Source organism: Microcaecilia unicolor, chromosome 1 (genome assembly GCF_901765095.1).
Source record: "Microcaecilia unicolor chromosome 1, aMicUni1.1, whole genome shotgun sequence".
NCBI lineage: Eukaryota > Metazoa > Chordata > Amphibia > Gymnophiona > Siphonopidae > Microcaecilia > Microcaecilia unicolor.
The window spans coordinates 653002073-653022844 of record NC_044031.1 but is presented as its reverse complement, the minus strand read 5'-3'; the positions used below and the strand labels follow the sequence as shown (position 1 = coordinate 653022844).

General features: G+C 46.7%; 1 protein-coding gene across 1 annotated transcript in view; it reads right to left on the bottom strand.

Moving 5' to 3' along the window:
* Window positions 1–764: 764 nt before the first annotated feature.
* Window positions 765–20772, bottom strand: part of MED19 (mediator complex subunit 19) — a 37158-nt gene continuing 17150 nt past the window's right edge. Inside the window, exons 2-6 of the mRNA XM_030186162.1 lie at window positions 15094–15216; window positions 6940–7073; window positions 1729–1825; window positions 1519–1613; window positions 765–1194 (exon numbers count right to left, since the gene is read on the bottom strand). Coding sequence (XP_030042022.1) covers window positions 1126–1194; window positions 1519–1613; window positions 1729–1825; window positions 6940–7073; window positions 15094–15216 — 518 coding nt within the window. The 3' untranslated portion in view covers window positions 765–1125. The remainder of the gene's footprint in view (window positions 1195–1518; window positions 1614–1728; window positions 1826–6939; window positions 7074–15093; window positions 15217–20772) is intronic.

The following is a 20772-nucleotide window of genomic DNA, read 5'->3' as shown; positions in this document are numbered from 1 at the left end:
GGGTGTTTTGGATAAGTACCATTTTTTTTAAACTCTTCAATGGAGTTGTGCAGTGTCTAAGCTGCAACCCAACAAAAGTTTTGAAAGCATCATATTAAAGGGGCATGAAATGTGTGTCTGTGGGGTTAAATAACTCTCCAAAACTTTAAGAGAATGCAATGAAACTTAGCACGGGGAAAAACCGAATGTCTTCTCAAAAATGGACCAGATGAGAGCAGGGTTTCCACAGAAATAAGCTTCTCCCCCCCCCCCCCCCCCCCCCCAAAAAAAAAAAATGTCCAGTACATTTTAGGAGAAAATTAGTTTCACTGTAAGTTAGTTTCTGTGCTACAGCTACTGAAATATTGCAGTTAGGGGAGAGGCACTTTGAAAGGAGGCATTCCCTGTTTGTTACTGTTCCCCAAAATAACTATACAACCTTCTCCAAAGTCTACCCTCTGCAGTGAGCTTGCCATCCCCAAACTGCACCATCCTACAGTTGGCTGAATTCCCAAAAACTACCCTTCAAATTGCTCCTCTGTAGCTACCACAAATCCCTTCCTTATGTCTTAAGTTAAACACACATGCAGAGAGGTGTTGGAAATAATTGCATGAAGCATATTGGTAGGCAAATGTAAAAAAAAAAAAAGTTTAAATTTGTTTCTTAACAAATGAAAGACTTGGAAGATTCTTGAAAAACACTAAGGAAGCCTAACTATTATATAGTCACTTTCATTTTTTTTAAATTAATATTTTTCAGTGGATAATGTGTAGACAGTGATATATATATTTTTTAACACCCGTGTGCCAGAAAATAGGTCTTTTGAGCAAGGAGTTTTCAAAGGCTAATTATTTTTAATTTAAAATATATACAGTAAAAAATATTCATCTGTCCACCTAGTAGTGAATCAAACCTTCACTTTCACCTGAAATGGCTCCTGTTAGGTCTCTCCAAGCATGGAGGGGGGAAGGGATGGACACTAGCTCATGTTCCACTGCTTGCTTTATCCCAAACACTACTGCAGTGAGAAAACCTCACTATTTCTATATATAGTTCCATGAGTCTCTTCTCAGTGACAGTAGTGCTTTGCTGCTCTTCATCAGGTGCTGGTTTGTGCTCAGCCTTCTGCTCCTGCATGGTGGGCTCTACCGAAGGCTGCTGCTGCTGCTGGCCTGAGAGCTGCCCAAAGCAGGATGATCTGGGCTGTGACGGTTCTGTGAGAGAAACAAGTGGCAGAAGCAAAAGCTGTCACAACAGCACAGCAGACATTTATCAATATCCCTAAAGCTGTTTTGCTCCATCTGTTTTTACCTGTGCTTTTGTACTTGACTCAAAACCAGAGCTGAGATCTGATATCATAAACCTTCATTAGCCACTATCCCAAGGATTCCAACCCCCTGCTTATAATTCCCTTTCAGTTGGGTTATAGACTCAAGACTCCTCCCAGGCCTCGAAAGTGGCCCCTGCCCCACGACACTGAATTACTGGGCTGACTAGACTGGAGTAGAGTTTGGAGTTTAAGTGACTTGGTTTTATACCTTCTTTTTCTTCTTCTCTTTCTTCTTTTTCTTCCGTTCGGGATCTTCCTCTTTTTTCTTCTTCTTTTTCTTGTGATCAGAGTCTGATGGTGTCTCTGTAAAACAGAATCAATTCAAAAAGTTATGATGGAAACTCCTCTAAAACATGTGTCACCAGAAGCTCATCCTTTCTACTTGTCTGCTCTTGGGAGAGAATTATGCATCCCTTACCTGGGGGCAAAGGGTCTTGGGTGCGACTCTGCTTGTGTTTGTGTTTATTCTTTTTCTTGGGGGGCTGGATGTGCATCAGGCGACACTGCTCTGGTAGCTTAAGAAACAAAAAGAAGCTTAGTTTTATCTGCTTACAACTGCACTTCACAATCCATCTGATCAAGTATAAAACTACGTTTACATAGTAACGTAGTAGATGACGGCAGAAAAAGACCTGCATGGTCCATCCAGTCTGCCCAACAAGATAAAGTCATATGTGCTACTTTTTGTGTATACCTTACCTTGATTTGTATCTGTCATTTTCAGGGCACAGACCATATAAGTCTGCCCAGCACTATCCCTGCCTCCCAACCACCGGCTCTGGCACAAACCATATAAGTCTGCCCAGCAATATCCTCGCCTCCCAACCACCAGCCCCGCCTCCCACCACTGGCTCTGCCACCTAATCTCAGCTAAGCTTCTGAGGATCCATTCCCTCGGAACAGGATTCCTTTATGTTTATCCCACGCATATTTGAATTCCGTTACCGTTTTCCTCTCCACGGTAACAGAATTCAAACATGCGTTTGAACTAAGCCCTCTCCTTCAGCCCTATTTCTCATAGAGGCTCTAATTTATGAGGCTCTCCAATGCCTTAGAAGACAGGGGAAATATGAGATGTCATTATTGAGATAGATCTCTCACTGCTGTTAAGCAGCATACTATAAAATAATCGCACCACTGTGTGTCTATAACCTGGTTGGCAGGTATCATGCAATACCTTTGCACTAATTCCATTACCTACATAAGGTTAACCCTGTGAATGCTTTGAGCATCCTGCTTGGGACCCTACACTGGCAACCACATTCCTGTTCATCTCCAGGCAAGTAGCCTCCATCCCTGTATAAGCTATTTTCTGCTTCTATAAATTGTGAGACCCTCACAACATTCAGTAGTCACACAATTCCTAGAATTTCAGCTACTGGTCAGTGAGCGTGATACAGCAAAATAAAGATAGATAAAATTGTGCAGTCACAAAATAAAAATAAGATTCATTTAAATGTCACTCTACACCAGGGGTTTTCAGTCCAGTCCTAATGACACATACATTCAGTCATGTTTTTGGAATCTCTACACTGAATATGCATGAGATAGATCTGCATGTTCTGCCACCATTATATGCAAATATCTCTCATGGATATTCATTATTTTGCCACAAAGTAACCACTCTATTATTTAATATTGCTTATAAAATATTTATTTTCAAGTTCTTACAAGCCTTTGGCTCATCTTTATTATAAATCAGTTATTACCATGAATATCTAAACCTATTTTCTTCTATTTCCACATGCACTCAATCATCCATTCATCCCTTAATCCACTAAATTTAACCAAATACATAAACACAAGTCCATGAATAAGATTTAACATAAGGCATGAAATAACTGGTTCAATGGATAAGTCCTTTTATCAATCCTAACTCCAGTACACTCTTTAAATTCTCTGATCCGTCTGCTCTTCAGTTGTATCTTGAATCTCTATACGCTGGTTAAATAGCAGTTCAGTTTAATTATTCTTCCATTATGTTCATGCCTGTAATCCAAATATATAATGCTGGAATGTCTAACTCGTCTCATTCAGGTCTCGTGTAGACTTCAATTCAAACCTTTAAAGTTCCTACTTCATAAACGCTGAATTGGATCACCGCTTATGGATTAAATCACAGCTTTGCACCCATTTTTTCAACACCGCCAAACCCCGTAGCGTTTCACCGGAAGGCATCATCAGGGGTTTGAGTGCATGTAGAAATAGAAGAAAATAGGTTTAGATATTCATAGTAATAACTGATTTATAATAAAGATGAGCCAAAGGCTTGTAAGAACTTAAAAATAAATATTTTATAAGCAATATTAAATAATAGAGTGGTTACTTTGTGGCAAAATAGTAATATATTGAGTAACCTCGATATAGAGAGTGAGCTCAGGAGGTGGAGTATTATAATGGATATTCATTATGGATATCCTGAAAACCTGACTAGCTAGATGTGTCCTGAGGAGTGGGTTAAGAATCCTTCCTGTACACAAATGTCACTGTAAATTAGTCAGTGCCTGGGGAGTTTCAGGATAGGCTGTCCTCACTAGGATGGACAGGTCCTTGGCACAGATCTGCCTTTTCTGTAGTCCCAGGCAAGAATGGAGGTTTTAGTGAATTCAAAGCTATTCCCCTTTGGAACTGGTACCATACAGTCAGTAACAGCCCAGGTCCCTGGTGTCCCAACCAAAGCAATTACTGCTTATCAAATGTATTTAAAATATTTATAGCCTGCACTTCCACTCTAGACAGTGTACAAAAACACACAATCTAAAATACATAAAATAATTAAAAAAAAAAAAAAAAAAACCAAAATCAACAATCTAAAATACACAAAACAAGACATACATCTTAAAAAGTACATATAGCTTCAATACAATCATCAATTCTGCAAGGACAACATCTACTAGTTGGATCCAATCATAATAAATATGAAGAAAATGCCTATTGCCATACTGGGACAGACCAAAGGTCGATGAAGCCCAGCATTCTGTTTCCAACAATGGCCAATCCAGGTTACAAGTCCTGGCAAGATAAGTACAATACTTTTTATGCTGCTTATCCTAGAAATAAGCAGTGGATTTTCCCCAAGTCCATCTTAATAATGGCCTATGGACTTTTATTTAGGAAATTATCCAAACTTTTTTAAAACCCTGCTGTTTAACTGCTTTTATCACATTCTCTGGCAACAAATTCCAGAGTTTACTTACACGTTAAGTGAAGAAATATTTTCTCAGATTTGTTTAAAATGTACTACTTTGTAGTTTCATTGCGTGCCGCCTAGTCTTTGTATTTTTTGAAAGAGTAATTGATACGTACACACACACACATATATACATACAGAATTAGAAAGAGGCAGCAGCAGCAGTGGTGACAAGAGTGTCAAACACAGAAAATGAGGGCAAATAAAGACCATGGGGCCTATCCAGTCTGCCCACTGGTACCATCTACTATTCCTTCCTCTTCCTTATAGATCCTATGTACTGGTCCCAAGCTTCCCTGAATTCAGATACAGTTTATCTCCACCACCTTTACTGTTCCACCAATTCACTACCCTTTCTGTAAAGAAATATTTCCTCAGGTTCTTCCTCGGTCTGTCCCCTTTTACCTTCATCCTATGCCCCCATATTCCAGAGTTTCCTTTCAATTGAAAGAGACTCGCCATTTATGCCGGAAGTATTTAATCATCTATCATATCTCCCCTCTCCCACCTCCCCCCCCCCAAAAAAGTATACATATCGAGATCAGTTTGTCTATACACGATTTATTACCATTTCCGTAACTGCCCTCTGGACTGGCTCCATCCTCATTTTTTTTTGTTTCTTTTTAGGTGATAATGCCTCTTTATAAGTCTCACCAGAGACTTATACAGAGGCATTATCACCACCTTTTTCTTGCTGGCCATTCCTCTTTCTATACACCCAAGCATCCTTCTAGCTTTCACCACCATCTTTCCTATATACAAATCACTCCCAAGTCCAGCCCCTCAACTGAGCACAAAAGTACTTCACCCCCTATACTGTACTGCCCCCTTGGGATTTTGTAGCCCAAATGCATAACCCTGCATTTTTTAGCATTAAAATCTTGGCTACTAAATTGTGGACCAAATCTTCAAGCTTTGCTAGGCCCCTCCTCATGTTATCCACAAAATCAGAGGTGTCTGCAAAATTTACCATACAGTAAAGAGGCAAACCTTACCAGACAGCCCTTCCTCAATATCACTTACAAAAATGTTGAAACAAACTGGCCCAAAACTGAATCTTGTGGAACACCACTGGTAACATCCCTTTCCTAAGAGTGAACGCCATTTACCACTACCCTCTATCACTTTCCACTCAACCAGTTCCTAACCCAGTCACTTTAGGGCCTATACTGAGGACATTCAGTTTATGTATAAGTCGTATATATGGAACTGTATCAACGAGTTTGCTAAAATATAAGTACATCACGTCTAGCGCTCTCCCACAATCCAGCTCTCCGGTCACATAGTCAAATTAATCAGGTCAGTCAGTGTGTGCTCACTGACTCCAATATTTTGCATTGTTTCCCCGAGTAGGCTCTCTATTACACTGGAAAATATGCAGACCTGGGAATTTTCACTGCCTCACAGGACCTATGCTGACTTACATTACTGAGAATAGGTCACATTGGAAGTCTAGAGTGGGGGGGGGGGGGGGGGGGAGGAGGGGCTCCATTTGTGAGCACTGCTGGGGAACTACTGTAATACAGAATGTTGCAACCTTTACTCCTGGGGAAATTCTGAGCCAAAAAGTTACAAAATATACTATTGCAAAATTCTGATTAGTTTACCATATTTTCAATATTTTGTGACGTTTACATTTTTGGCCTAAATTCGCCATCATAAAGCTTGACTTCTCAGTAGGCCTGAATCGCCCCCCCCCCAACTCTTACTCACTCCAACCATTGTTCTGTCCCCTCACCCTCCCATCCCTCTATCTCTCAGCAAGACCTAATACTCTCTGTTCCCAAGGCCTCTCCTTCCCTGCTCCAGATACACAACCCCTCCCCCACCTCCTCCTTCCTTCCAAGGCACATACCTCACCTTCTCTCTGTCACCCCACCCCTACTGCACACCTTCAGACTTGCTCTGCTAACTTCCCCCCCCCAACATGGTACGCCCCTAAGCATTCCCCCCCCCCCCATCCCCCTGTAAAGTACCATTCCAGCAACCCTCTGTACCTCCCTCTGGAATTCCCCAGCACAGTTATCCTAAATTGGTCCATCTTTCCTCCTTACCATGATCCTGAAGGAGGTGCCATTTTAGGCCCAACTGCTCATTTAAACTATTCTATTGTATGGTGGCCCACGGTTCAAATGGGCCTAGGACGGGCAGAGGAGGGAATGTGGCCTGATGTGCACTGTACACCTCCTCCTCTTGCCAGCAGGGGAAGGGAAATGGAGGAGAGCTGTCCGTGCCTGCATAGAACTCTGTACAAATTGTGTTTTGCAGTTGACTACAGTTCCCCCAGAAATAAACCTTACAACTTTCTAGCCTAACCAAGACAGTATGGCAAGAGTCAGAGCACCTGTAGGTGAGCCTAGGGCAAAAGCATTAGAGGAAACAAAGGTCTTAATGCACAGAAAAATCTCTCCTTCACCACAGAAAAGCACCACTCCTTACCGGGCCAGCGTGCAGTCGAAACCCTGTCAGCATGTTACCCGTAAGAGGATTGAATGAGCTACCACAGATCGGGGGTTTCTCAATTAAGGACCGGAGGCTGCTATTGTCATGAGACCCTGGCATGTCAATCATTCCTAAGAAGGAAAATTCACTGTTAGAAACATAAATGCCTCCCCTCTCCCAACCACAATAAAGTTGATCCAAGAAGCATCTGCATCTTTTGAGGGGGAAAAAAAAAGAAAAGAGAAACAAGCAAGATTAAGGGCAGAAAGTAGACTAAAAAGAAAAGTGCGGGGAAAGGGAAATGGGACTTGATATACCACCTTTCTGAGGTTTTTGCAACTACATTCAAAGCGGTTTACATATATTCAGGCACTTATTTTGTACCAGGGGCAATGGAGGGTTAAGTGACTTGCCCAGAGTCACAAGGAGCTGCAGAGAGAATCAAACTCAGTTCCCCAGGATCAAAGTCTACTGCACTAACCACTAGGCTACTCCTCCACTCCAGGCAGGGGCTAAACAAACTACGCAGCTATATTTGGACAGTTACAGAACACACTCCAAACTGTATTACTGAAACTGAGTCTAAGTCAGGGTGTGACAAATCCCAACTAGCAGTTTGTCTCAAGCATTTTGAAAGGTCATATTGCCAAAGCAGAAGTTTCCTCTTCTCTGTGCAAGTCTAAGCTGCACAGTGCAGAAATTCTCACTTTGGTCTCAAGTCTCTTGCGAGGCCAGCATGAGTTCTTGCAGCCGGTGGCAGGTTCAAATCCCACTGCTGCACCTTGTAATCTTGGGCAAGTCACTTAAACCTCCATTGCCTCAGGTAAAAAATTAGATTGTGAGTCCTCCAGGGACAAAGAAATACCCAGTGTACCTGAATGTAACTCACCTTGAGCTACTGCTGAAAAAGGTGTGAGCTAAATCCAAAGAAATAAAATGGCTCAGCCTCATATAGCTCTGCAATGTGCAAAAGAGAAGTCCTTGCACCCAGTGACAGCCACAGACATCAGGCTAAGAGATAGTTCTGAGGGCTAGAGGGAGAGGAGGAGAGAGGCTGGCTGCCTTGATGAGATAGACCCATGGGTGGTAGTTTTAAGGGAAGATGACTGGTGGGAGGAATGAGTTAAAAGAGAGACTGGGTGATGACAGGGCATAAGGAGGCTGGGGAGAGAAAGACACACTGTGACAACAGAGAAGGGGGACAAGAGTTTGGGTGATGGCAGTGATGGGAAGGGGGAAAGAAACAAGAGTGAGACTGGGTGGGGAGGGAGGTTTTTGCTGTGTATTTCTACCAGTTGCATTCAGGGTCTAATTTACTAAGCTTACTTTTCCCTTGGAAAAAGAAGATGAAAGCAGCCTCAGTAAATCAAGCCCTAGAACAGCTGGCATAGACTTCAGAACAGATCCTCTCCTCCTCATTTTAGTGGAGAAAATGGCAAAGAGAGAAGGCAGACTGAAAAACATCTCAGTCGCTGGCTCTTAAATTCTTAGGCTGGCTCATAAATCCAAAAAACATTTGTCAAGGCCTGGTCTGAGTGAAGACGTAAGATGAGTCATTACTAGGAGCATAAAGTTTTAAAATGTCACTCTTCCAAGGATTCCAGTAAGTGTAATTTTTTAAGGAATATAAAGCGAATGCTACATACCTGTAGAAGGTATTCTCCGAGGACAGCAGGCTGATTGTTCTCACTGATGGGTTGACGTCCTCGGCAGCCCCCTCCATCGGAAAGTTTACTAGCAAAGGCCTTTGCTAGTCCTCGCGCGCCCATGCGCATGCGCGGCCGTCTTCCCGCCCGAAACCGGCTCGAGCCGGCCAGTCCAGTATGTAGCAAGACAATACACTTCAAGGGAAGACTCAACTCCAAAGGGGAGGCGGGCGGGTTTGTGAGAACAATCAGCCTGCTGTCCTCGGAGAATACCTTCTACAGGTATGTAGCATTCGCTTTCTCCGAGGACAAGCAGGCTGCTTGTTCTCACTGATGGGGTATCCCTAGCCCCCAGACTCACTCAAAACAAGAACCATGGTCAATTGGGCCTCGCAACGGCGAGGATATAAATGAGATTGACCTAAAAAATTTACCAACTAACTGAGAGTGCAGCCTGGAACAGAACAAACAGGGCCCTCGGGGGGTGGAGTTGGATCCTAAAGCCCAAACAGCTTCTGAAGAACTGACTGCCCGAACCGACTATCGCGTCGGGTGTCCTGCTGCAGGCAGTAATGAGATGTGAATGTGTGGACAGATGACCACGTCGCAGCTTTGCAAATTTCTTCAATGGAGGCTGACTTCAAGTGGGCTACCGACGCAGCCATGGCTCTAACATTATGAGCCGTGACATGACCCTCAAGAGCCAGCCCCGCCTGGGCGTAAGTGAAGGAAATGCAATCTGCTAGCCAATTGGATATGGTGCGTTTCCCTACAGCCACTCCCCTCCTATTGGGATCAAAAGAAACAAACAATTGGGCGGACTGTCTGTGGGGCTGTGTCCGCTCCAGGTAGAAGGCCAATGCTCTCTTGCAGTCCAATGTGTGCAGCTGACGTTCAGCAGGGCAGGAATGAGGACGGGGAAAAAATGTTGGCAAGACAATTGACTGGTTCAGATGGAACTCCGACACGACCTTTGGCAAGAACTTAGGGTGAGTGCGGAGGACTACTCTGTTATGATGAAATTTGGTGTAAGGGGCCTGGGCTACCAGGGCCTGAAGCTCACTGACTCTACGAGCCGAAGTAACTGCCACCAAGAAAATGACCTTCCAGGTCAAGTACTTCAGATGGCAGGAATTCAGTGGCTCAAAAGGAGGTTTCATCAGCTGGGTGAGAACGACATTGAGATCCCATGACACTGTAGGAGGCTTGACAGGGGGCTTTGACAAAAGCAAACCTCTCATGAAGCGAACAACTAAAGGCTGTCCTGAGATCGGCTTACCTTCCACACGGTAATGGTATGCACTGATTGCACTAAGGTGAACCCTTACAGAGTTGGTCTTGAGACCAGACTCAGACAAGTGCAGAAGGTATTCAAGCAGGGTCTGTGTAGGACAAGAGCGAGGATCTAGGGCCTTGCTGTCACACCAGACGGCAAACCTCCTCCAATGGAAGAAGTAACTTCTCTTAGTGGAGTCTTTCCTGGAAGCAAGCAAGATGCGGGAGACACCCTCTGACAGACCCAAAGAGGCAAAGTCTACGCCCTCAACATCCAGGCCGTGAGAGCCAGAGACTGGAGGTTGGGATGCAGAAGCGCCCCCTCGTCCTGTGTGATGAGGGTCGGAAAACACTCCAATCTCCACGGTTCTTCGGAGGATAACTCCAGAAGAAGGGGGAACCAGATCTGACGCGGCCAAAAAGGAGCAATCAGAATCATGGTGCCTCGGTCTTGCTTGAGTTTCAACAAAGTCTTCCCCACCAGAGGGATGGGAGGATAAGCATACAGCAGGCCCTCCCCCCAATCCAGGAGGAAGGCATCCGATGCTAGTCTGCCGGAGGGCTGAAGCCTGGAACAGAACTGAGGGACTTTGTGGTTCGCTCGAGATGCGAAGAGATCCACCAAGGGGGTGCCCCACGCTTGGAAGATCTGTCGCACTACCCTGGAACTGAGCGACCACTCGTGAGGTTGCATAATCCTGCTCAACCTGTCGGCCAGACTGTTGTTTACGCCTGCCAGATATGTGGCTTGGAGCACCATGCCGAGACGGCGAGCCCAGAGCCACATGCTGACGGCTTCCTGACACAGGGGGCGAGATCCGGTGCCCCCCTGCTTGTTGACATAGTACATGGCAACCTGGTTGTCTGTCTGAATTTGGACAATTTGGTGGGACAGCCGATCTCTGAAAGCCTTCAGAGCGTTCCAGATCGCTCGCAACTCCAGAAGATTGATCTGTAGATCGCGTTCTTGGAGGGACCAACTTCCTTGGGTGTGAAGCCCATCGACATGAGCTCCCCATCCCAGGAGAGACGCATCCGTGGTCAGCACTTTTTGTGGCTGAGGAATTTGGAAGGGACGTCCCAGAGTCAAATTGGAGCAAATCGTCCACCAATACAGGGATTTGAGAAAACTCGTGGACAGGTGGATCACGTCCTCTAGTCCCCCAGCGGCCTGATACCACTGGGAGGCTAGGGTCCATTGAGCAGATCGCATGTGAAGGCGGGCCATGGGAGTCACATGAACTGTGGAGGCCATGTGGCCCAGCAATCTCAACATCTGCCGAGCTGTGATCTGCTGGGACGCTCGCACCCGCGAGACGAGGGACAACAAGTTGTTGGCTCTCGCCTCTGGGAGATAGGCGCGAGCCGTCCGAGAATCCAGCAGGGCTCCTATGAATTCGAGTTTCTGCACTGGGGAAAGATGGGACTTTGGGTAATTTATCACAAACCCCAGTAGCTCCAGGAGGCGAATAGTCATCTGCATGGACTGCAGGGCTCCTGCCTCGGATGTGTTCTTCACCAGCCAATCGTCGAGATATGGGAACACGTGCACCCCCAGCCTGCGAAGTGCCGCTGCTACCACAGCTAGGCACTTTGTGAACACCCTGGGCGCAGAGGCGAGCCCAAAGGGTAGCACACAGTACTGGAAGTGGCGTGTGCCCAACTGAAATCGCAGATACTGTCTGTGAGCTGGCAGTATCGGGATGTGTGTGTAGGCATCCTTCAAGTCCAGAGAGCATAGCCAATCGTTTTGCTGAATCATGGGGAGAAGGGTGCCCAGGGAAAGCATCCTGAACTTTTCTTTTACGAGATATTTGTTCAGGGCCCTTAGGTCTAGGATGGGACGCATCCCCCCTGTTTTCTTTTCCACAAGGAAGTACCTGGAATAGAATCCCAGCCCTTCTTGCCCGGATGGCACGGGCTCGACCGCATTGGCGCTGAGAAGGGCGGAGAGTTCCTCTGCAAGTACCTGCTTGTGCTGGAAGCTGTAAGACTGAGCTCCCGGTGGACAATTTGGAGGTTTTGAGGCCAAATTGAGGGTGTATCCTTGCCGGACTATTTGGAGAACCCACTGATCGGAGGTTATGAGAGGCCACCTTTGGTGAAAAGCTTTCAACCTCCCCCCGACTGGCAGGTCGCCCGGCACTGACACTTGGATGTCGGCTATGCTCTGCTGGAGCCAGTCAAAAGCTCGCCCCTTGCTTTTGCTGGGGAGCCGCGGGGCCTTGCTGAGGCGCACGCTGCTGACGAGAGCGAGCTCGCTGGGGCTTAGCCTGGGCCGCAGGCTGTCGAGAAGGAGGATTGTACCTACGCTTACCAGAAGCATAGGGACCAGTCTTCCTTCCCCCGAAAAATCTTCTACCTGTAGAGGTAGAGGCTGAAGGCTGCCGGCGGGAGAACTTGTCGAATGCGGTGTCCCGCTGGTGGAGAGACTCTACCACCTGCTCGACTTTTTCTCCAAAAATGTTGTCCGCACGGCAAGGCGAGTCCGCAATCCGCTGCTGGAGTCTATTCTCCAGGTCGGAGGCACGCAGCCATGAGAGCCTGCGCATCACCACACCTTGAGCAGCGGCCCTGGACGCAACATCAAAAGTGTCATAAACTCCTCTGGCCAGGAATTTTCTGCACGCCTTCAGCTGCCTGACCACCTCCTGAAAAGGCTTGGCTTGCTCAGGGGGAAGAGCATCAACCAAGCCCGCCAACTGCCGCACATTGTTCCGCATGTGTATGCTCGTGTAGAGCTGGTAAGACTGGATCTTGGCCACGAGCATAGAAGAATGGTAGGCCTTCCTCCCAAAAGAGTCTAAGGTTCTAGGGTCTTTGCCCGGGGGCGCCGAAGCATGCTCCCTAGAACTCTTAGCCTTCTTTAGGGCCAAATCCACAACTCCAGAGTCATGAGGCAACTGGGTGCGCATCAGCTCTGGGTCCCCATGGATCCGGTACTGGGACTCGATCTTCTTGGGAATGTGGGGATTACTTAGTGGCTTGGTCCAGTTCGCAAGCAATGTCTTTTTCAGGACATGGTGCAAGGGAACAGTGGACGCTTCCTTAGGTGGAGAAGGATAGTCCAGGAGCTCAAACATTTCAGCCCTGGGCTCGTCCTCCACAACCACCGGGAAGGGGATGGCCGTAGACATCTCCCGGACAAAGGAAGCAAAAGACAGACTCTCGGGAGGAGAAAGCTGTCTTTCAGGAGAGGGAGTGGGATCAGAAGGAAGACCCTCAGACTCCTCGTCAGAGAAATATCTGGGGTCCTCCTCTTCCTCCCACGAGGCCTCACCCTCGGTGTCAGACAAGTTCACGGACCTGTGTCTGCAACCTCGCCCTGCTCGACTCGGTGGAACCCCGTCCATGGTGGGGGCGTCGAGAGGTAGACTCCCTCGCCCGCATCGGCGAAGCTCCCTCCGCCGACGTAGTCGGGGAGCCTTCCTGGGAGGTGGCCGCGGTCGGCACCGCACGCGGTACCGACGTCGGGGACCTCAACCTGGGCGATGGGCCAGCCGGCGCCACGCTCGACGGTACCGGAGGCACAAGCACCGCCGGTACCGGAGGGGTAGGGCGCAACAGCTCTCCCAGAATCTCTGGGAGAACGGCCCGGAGGCTCTCGTTTAGAGCGGCTGCAGAGAAAGGCTGAGGGGTCGATGCAGGCGTTGACGCCAGAACCTGTTCCGGGCGAGGAGGCTGTTCTGGGCTGTCCAGAGTGGAGCGCATCGACACCTCCTGAACAGAGGGTGAGCGGTCCTCTCGGTGCCGATGCCTGCTGGGTGCCGAATCCCTCAGCGACCCAGAGCTCTCGGTGCCGACACGGGGAGGAGACCGGTGTCGATGCTTCTTCGACTTCTTCCGAAGCATGTCACCGGAGCTCCCCGGCACCGACGAGGAGGACGTAGAATCCATCCGTCGCTTCCTCGGGGCCGAGACCGAAGAGGGTCGATCCCGGGGGGGCTGTACCGCAGGAGCCCTCAGGGTAGGAGGAGACCCACCCGAAGGCTCACCGCCACCAGCAGGGGAATGGACAGCCCTCACCTGCACTCCTGACGATGCACCTCCGTCCGACGACATCAGCAGACGAAGTCTCGGTACCACCGACGTCGATACAGTCGCCCGATGCCTCGGCGCCGATGCAGAGGTCCGATGCCTCGATGCAGTCGATGGAACGGCAGCCAAGGAAGATGGTCCGGACGCTGACGACGTCGATGCACTCGATGCCTCCGGTGCCGATGCCGACGAAGAGCCCGAGAACAAAACGTTCCACTGGGCTAATCTCGCTACCTGAGTCCGCCTTTGTAACAGGGAACACAGACTGCAGTTCTGAGGGCGGTGCTGGGCCCCTAGACACTGAAGACACGCAGAGTGCCTATCAGTGAGCGAGATTACCCGGGCGCACTGGGTGCACTTCTTGAAGCCGCTGGAAGGCTTCGATGTCATGGGCGGAAAAATCACGCCGGCGAAATCAAAAGCCGAAATGGCGAAAATTGAAGCACCAAAATTTAGAGGGAGAAAAATCTCGACCGAGGCCAAAAGAGGCCTACCCCGACAACGAAAGAAAACTTACGGGGCAAAAACTGGAAATACGGGAAGGGCAGAAAACCCGAAAGGGTCTTCCGGAATACTACCGGAGCGCTTCCTGAACTTTTGCAAGGTAAAAAAAGGACAAAAACACGTCGAAAAGGACGCGCGAGGTCGACTCTCTGGGGCACGAACGGCGTAACACGACCGTACCGAGTGCGGACGAAAGAAGACTGGCCGGCTCGAGCCGGTTTCGGGCGGGAAGACGGCCGCGCATGCGCGGTGCGCATGGGCGCGCGAGGACTAGCAAAGGCCTTTGCTAGTAAACTTTCCGATGGAGGGGGCTGCCGAGGACGTCAACCCATCAGTGAGAACAAGCAGCCTGCTTGTCCTCGGAGAAAGAAGGGTTTTACCAAATTAAAGGACCAATCAATTCCAGTGTTTATTAAACACTTACGTGATCTGGAAAATACTAAATATATTTCACATAATAACTTTAGAAAAACAATCTCCATGCCTTAAAGAGAGTTTGTATATGTATTTGTGTGTGTGAACGTATACCCTGATTTTTTTTTAGCAAGACTTAGGGCTGTGATAAAATGCACCCCCCCCCCCCAACACCGCATCAGAGGCAGATAAGTACTTGGCCAGCTGAAGCCCTCCCCAGTGTAGGGGCTTACTTAGACAATCATTTTCAATGCCGACATCAGCTCAATCTCACCTGGTAAATCTGGGAGGAAGTTGCTGAGTTTCTCTTTCACCTTCTTTCCACAGAATTTGTTGAAGGCATGCTCCAGGTTATAGTGTGTGATAAGGTTTGTGCTCCCGGTCAGTTCAGTAGCAGCTGGGGGAGGGGACAGTAGAAAAAAAACAAATAAACTAAGAATTGCTCGTTAGATTTAGGGATCGGGGAGGAAAAGAATTTCAGATACATAAATACACCCTAGGTCCATACCCTCATGCAGAGCACAAGCTATCAGTACTGAATTTATTTTTTTTGTTACATTTGTACCCCGCGCTTTCCCACTCATGGCAGGCTCAATGCGGCTTACATGGGGCAATGGAGGGTTAAGTGACTTGCCTAGAGTCATAAGGAGCTGCCTGTGCCTCAAGTGGGAATTGAACTCAGTTCCTCAGGACCAAAGTCCAACACCCTAACCACTAGGCCACTCCTCCACAAGCTATACATCAGTACTACTTATATGTACACAAGGTGAAGTGAAGCAACAACCAAAATAGGCTTGCTTTTCCGAAGTAGGCTGTGAAAACTGTAAAGCAGTTTTAGATGCTTTAATTTGTAATTTTTCAATTTGTATTTCTTATCTTTTCATTCCTTTTTATTCTTTCATTTTTTTAGGGGTGCATTTCGGTTAAAATTTGTAATCGTGATTAATGGTACGTTATTTACAGTACAGTCTTGATTATCTGACCTTCGGTAATCCGACAGACCCCCGGTGATGTGATTGCATTTACTTCTATGAAAAATCTGTTTTAGAACAATTTTTGAAAATCAGGAACGCTGTGCCTTTGTTTATGCATTGAGAGGTTTCTGTAGTGTTTTCCTTATTATCCGACTTTTCAGTTATCTGACAACAGGTAGGTGGATAATCGAAACTGTACAGTATTTATTTTTCTCACTGTAGCTCCTTGTGACTTTGGGCAAGGAGAAATTAGATCTTACCTGCTAATTTGCTTTCCTTTAGTCCCTCCGGACCGGACCAGGATTGGACTGATGGGTTGTGCTCGCCTACCAGCAGGTGGAGACTGAGAAAAACTCTGACTCTAGAGAGCCAATAGGAGCCCTGGCCATGTGACCTTAGCCTCAGTATTTGAATAACAAAGCAGGAAAGAAAGAAAGAAAGACCATCTGTGCCGTATGGAATCCTAGCAGCCACAAAGCACTCGGCAATGCCAAGTATCAGAGCTCACCAACAACTCTCACCAGAGAAGTGGTATGGCTCCCTTGTATTATAGCTCACCAGCAACTCTCACCAGAGAAGTGGTATGGCTCACTTGTCTTATAGCTCACCAGTAACTCTCACCAGAGAAGTGGTATGGCTCACTTGTCTTATAGCTCACTAGCAACTCTCACCAGAGAAGTGGTATGGCTCACTTGTCTTATAGCTCACCAGCAACTCTCACCAGAGAAGTGGTATGGCTCACTTAAAGTTTCACATATATATACTAGCATGGTTTACTTAAAGGTTCACATATATATATATACCAGCAATTGGGTACCCCAGCAACTCTCACCAGAGAAGTGGTATGGCTCACTTGAATTAGAACTCACCAGCAACTCTCAGCACAGAAGTGCTAAGGACCTCAAAGTTCTATACATATATAGATATATAAATATATACATACATATATAGATAGATATATAAATACATACAGTGGGGGAAATAAGTATTTGATCCCTTGCTGATTTTGTAAGTTTGCCCACTGACAAAGACATGAGCAGCCCATAATTGAAGGGTAGGTTATTGGTAACAGTGAGAGATAGCACATCACAAATTAAATCCGGAAAATCACATTGTGGAAAGTATATGAATTTATTTGCATTCTGCAGAGGGAAATAAGTATTTAATCCCTCTGGCAAACAAGACCTAATACTTGGTGGCAAAACCCTTGTTGGCAAGCACAGCGGTCAGACGTCTTCTGTAGTTGATGATGAGGTTTGCACACATGTCAGGAGGAATTTTGGTCCACTCCTCTTTGCAGATCATCTCTAAATCATTAAGAGTTCTGGGCTGTCGCTTGGCAACTCGCATCTTCAGCTCCTTCCATAAGTTTTCAATGGGATTAAGGTCTGGTGACTGGCTAGGCCACTCCATGACCCTAATGTGCTTCTTCCTGAGCCACTCCTTTGTTGCCTTGGCTGTATGTTTTGGGTCATTGTCGTGCTGGAAGACCCAGCCACGACCCATTTTTAAGGCCCTGGCGGAGGGAAGGAGGTTGTCACTCAGAATTGTACGGTACATGGCCCCATCCATTCTCCCATTGATGCGGTGAAGTAGTCCTGTGCCCTTAGCAGAGAAACACCCCCAAAACATAACATTTCCACCTCCATGCTTGACAGTGGGGACGGTGTTCTTTGCGTCATAGGCAGCATTTCTCTTCCTCCAAACACGGCGAGTTGAGTTCATGCCAAAGAGCTCAATTTTTGTCTCATCTGACCACAGCACCTTCTCCCAATCACTCTCGGCATCATCCAGGTGTTCACTGGCAAACTTCAGACGGGCCGTCACATGTGCCTTCCGGAGCAGGGGGACCTTGCGGGCACTGCAGGATTGCAATCCGTTATGTCGTAATGTGTTACCAATGGTTTTCGTGGTGACAGTGGTCCCAGCTGCCTTGAGATCATTGACAAGTTCCCCCCTTGTAGTTGTAGGCTGATTTCTAACCTTCCTCATGATCAAGGATACCCCACGAGGTGAGATTTTGCGTGGAGCCCCAGATCTTTGTCGATTGACAGTCATTTTGTACTTCTTCCATTTTCTTACTATGGCACCAACAGTTGTCTCCTTCTCGCCCAGCGTCTTACTGATGGTTTTGTAGCCCATTCCAGCCTTGTGCAGGTGTATGATCTTGTCCCTGACATCCTTAGACAGCTCCTTGCTCTTGGCCATTTTGTAGAGGTTAGAGTCTGACTGATTCACTGAGTCTGTGGACAGGTGTCTTTCATACAGGTGACCATTGCCGACAGCTGTCTGTCAAGCAGGTAACGAGTTGATTTGGAGCATCTACCTGGTCTGTAGGGGCCAGATCTCTTACTGGTTGGTGGGGGATCAAATACTTATTTCCCTCTGCAGAATGCAAATAAATTCATATACTTTCCACAATGTGATTTTCCGGATTTAATTTGTGATGTGCTATCTCTCACTGTTACCAATAACCTACCCTTCAATTATGGGCTGCTCATGTCTTTGTCAGTGGGCAAACTTACAAAATCAGCAAGGGATCAAATACTTATTTCCCCCACTGTACATACACATATATTCCAGCAACTAAACCCACCAGCAACTCCGACCAGAGACGTGGCATGGTCCACTTAAAGTCCTATATATGTACAAGTGTCTTTTTTTTTTTTTTTTTTTTTTTAATACCCCGTTGAAAAAGTGACAAAATATGGGAGGGGCCTGGTCCGGTCCGGAGGGACTAAAGGAAAGCAAATTAGCAGGTAAGATCTAATTTCTCCTTCCTTAGCGTCCCTCCGGACCGGACCAGGATTGGACTGATGGGAAGTACCAAAGCAGTAACCTTAAGGGAGGGACCCTTTCAAACCCCTAAGCATCTCCGAGTTGCATTGATCACCTCCTGGCGACAATGAACATGTAGAGTGTATATCAATCAAAAGAGAATGAAGATAAGCTCAAAATGGCACCGTACAAAATGTGCACCTAGTGCACCAAAAATCGCTGTGCGCAGGAAAGAACCCCGCTTCTCAAGATGGAGCATATGTTATAACACTCTCAGGAAATGGTCCCCCAGTGAGTAGACAAATAGAAGGTATGAATTCCTTAATACGTCGAGATATAGTGAGGCCGAAACAACAGCAACCTTACCTTGACTAGAAGTACCAAAAGGAAGGACCAAATAGCTTGTAACAGCTCTTTAAATATATAAGATCTGTTTTAATATGTAAAGCATATATAAAGCCTATAATTTCCTGTGATCTTGAACGCCAGTAGAAGAGTCCAGACCAGTAAGAAAAAAGTGATTGGAAAAGATGAAAAATGGGAAACTAAGGCAGAGTGAAAAAGAAATACCCAGGTGAAGAAGTACCTCTTACCTAGACGTACTAGCTGATTGGAAAAAAAGAAAACCTGTATGAGAGAAACTTGCAGTCCTGACCCTGCTAGCTGAAGCCATGGCTACTAACAACAGTGTCTGAAAGGAGAAAGAAACCTTAAAGGAAACAAGATGATTTTGAATTATCGTGCGAAGAAGAATAACACCCTGTCCCTCTGACAATGTCACTAAGGCACAGAGGCTAAAAGCTGAGAAGTGAATACTGCAACTACAAAAGATGCCATCCTGCTTAGCAAGGCTGAATGCCTGTCCCAGACTGAGAGCATGCACCAGCCTGAGCAAGAGAGAAACAAAGAGGCCAGACTGGGGAAGAGAGAAGGTCCTCTAGAGAAAACAGAAAACCCCCTCGGCTCCATAAAAAGTCAAGATGACAACCTAAAAGGCAGCCTGGTATATCTGCAAGGAAAAAACAAAACAAAACATAAGGGTTACGCCCCTGAGATCCAAATATCTAAGCGAAATGCCTGACCTGAAGAGAAGGCCACCATGCCAGAAGGGGATGGCATGCTACAGGGCTGGTCAGATGGTAGATCCATACAAATGACTCCCCTTGAATAAAACAGACATCAGCCATGAAATAAACCAAACGTCAGTGCGGATGTGAACCCACCTAGGAGGCAGGACGATTAGAGTCAGAGTGAGAACCGAAGCTGGGCCTCCCCGATGACATCTCACTGCACTGTTCGCTAGATTGCCCCTTAGGCAGCTTACAGAGAAAAGTGAAAACATGCAAAAATAAAATGACATACATGTCAATCGTGTAAAGGGGGGCACATGCAAGCCCTGTAAAGAAACAGAATGACCAGATAGTAGAACTGTCCGAGGAAAGGATGTACCTTCAATACACAAGAAGACTAGAGACCTACCAGGGGCCTCAATATGTAGCCTAAGAAGGCAACAGACCTACCAGGAGACCGAAGACCATTCTGAAAGAACATAAGCTAGAAACAGTCCTGCCAGAGAGCAGGATTGAGTCTTTGAAGTAACCTAAGATGATAACAGTCCTATGAGAGTACAGAAAGAGCATTCCGGACTAACATAACATGGCAACAATGCTGACCAAAGACAGAGTGCTCAGAATAAAACGCTAGCCCTCAGGGATACCTCCTTGCTCCGAGAGCGACTGACAGTCTCCTAGTTGCAATGTAAAGAGACCACATGGTAATCCTGAAAGCAAACCAAATGCCAAGAGCCAAGAAGGAAAAAATTAAGTTGCAAAGTAAAGAGACCACATGGTAGTCCTGGAAGTAACAACCAAATGCCAGGAGGAATGTCCTACTCAACTAATGCCGAAAAGAAGCGCAGCAGTCTCGGGGAAAAAAACAAAAGGGAAGCTGCAAATGCTTCAGAACACTCAAAAAGATAAAGAGCACGGGAGTGCAGCTCATGAGACTGCAAAAGGCAATTGCCCAGGGAAAAAACCTTGCAACTATGTCGCATGTAACCCCAAAATATTGTGGAGACTGCGAAATATTTAGACGACTCTTGACCACCAGTACTAGGCATCCTGAGAACCATAAAAATTGCACTTCTCGGTCTGCGACTTGCTGACTTGTCGACAAGAGGTTTTTTTTTTTTTTTTTTTTTT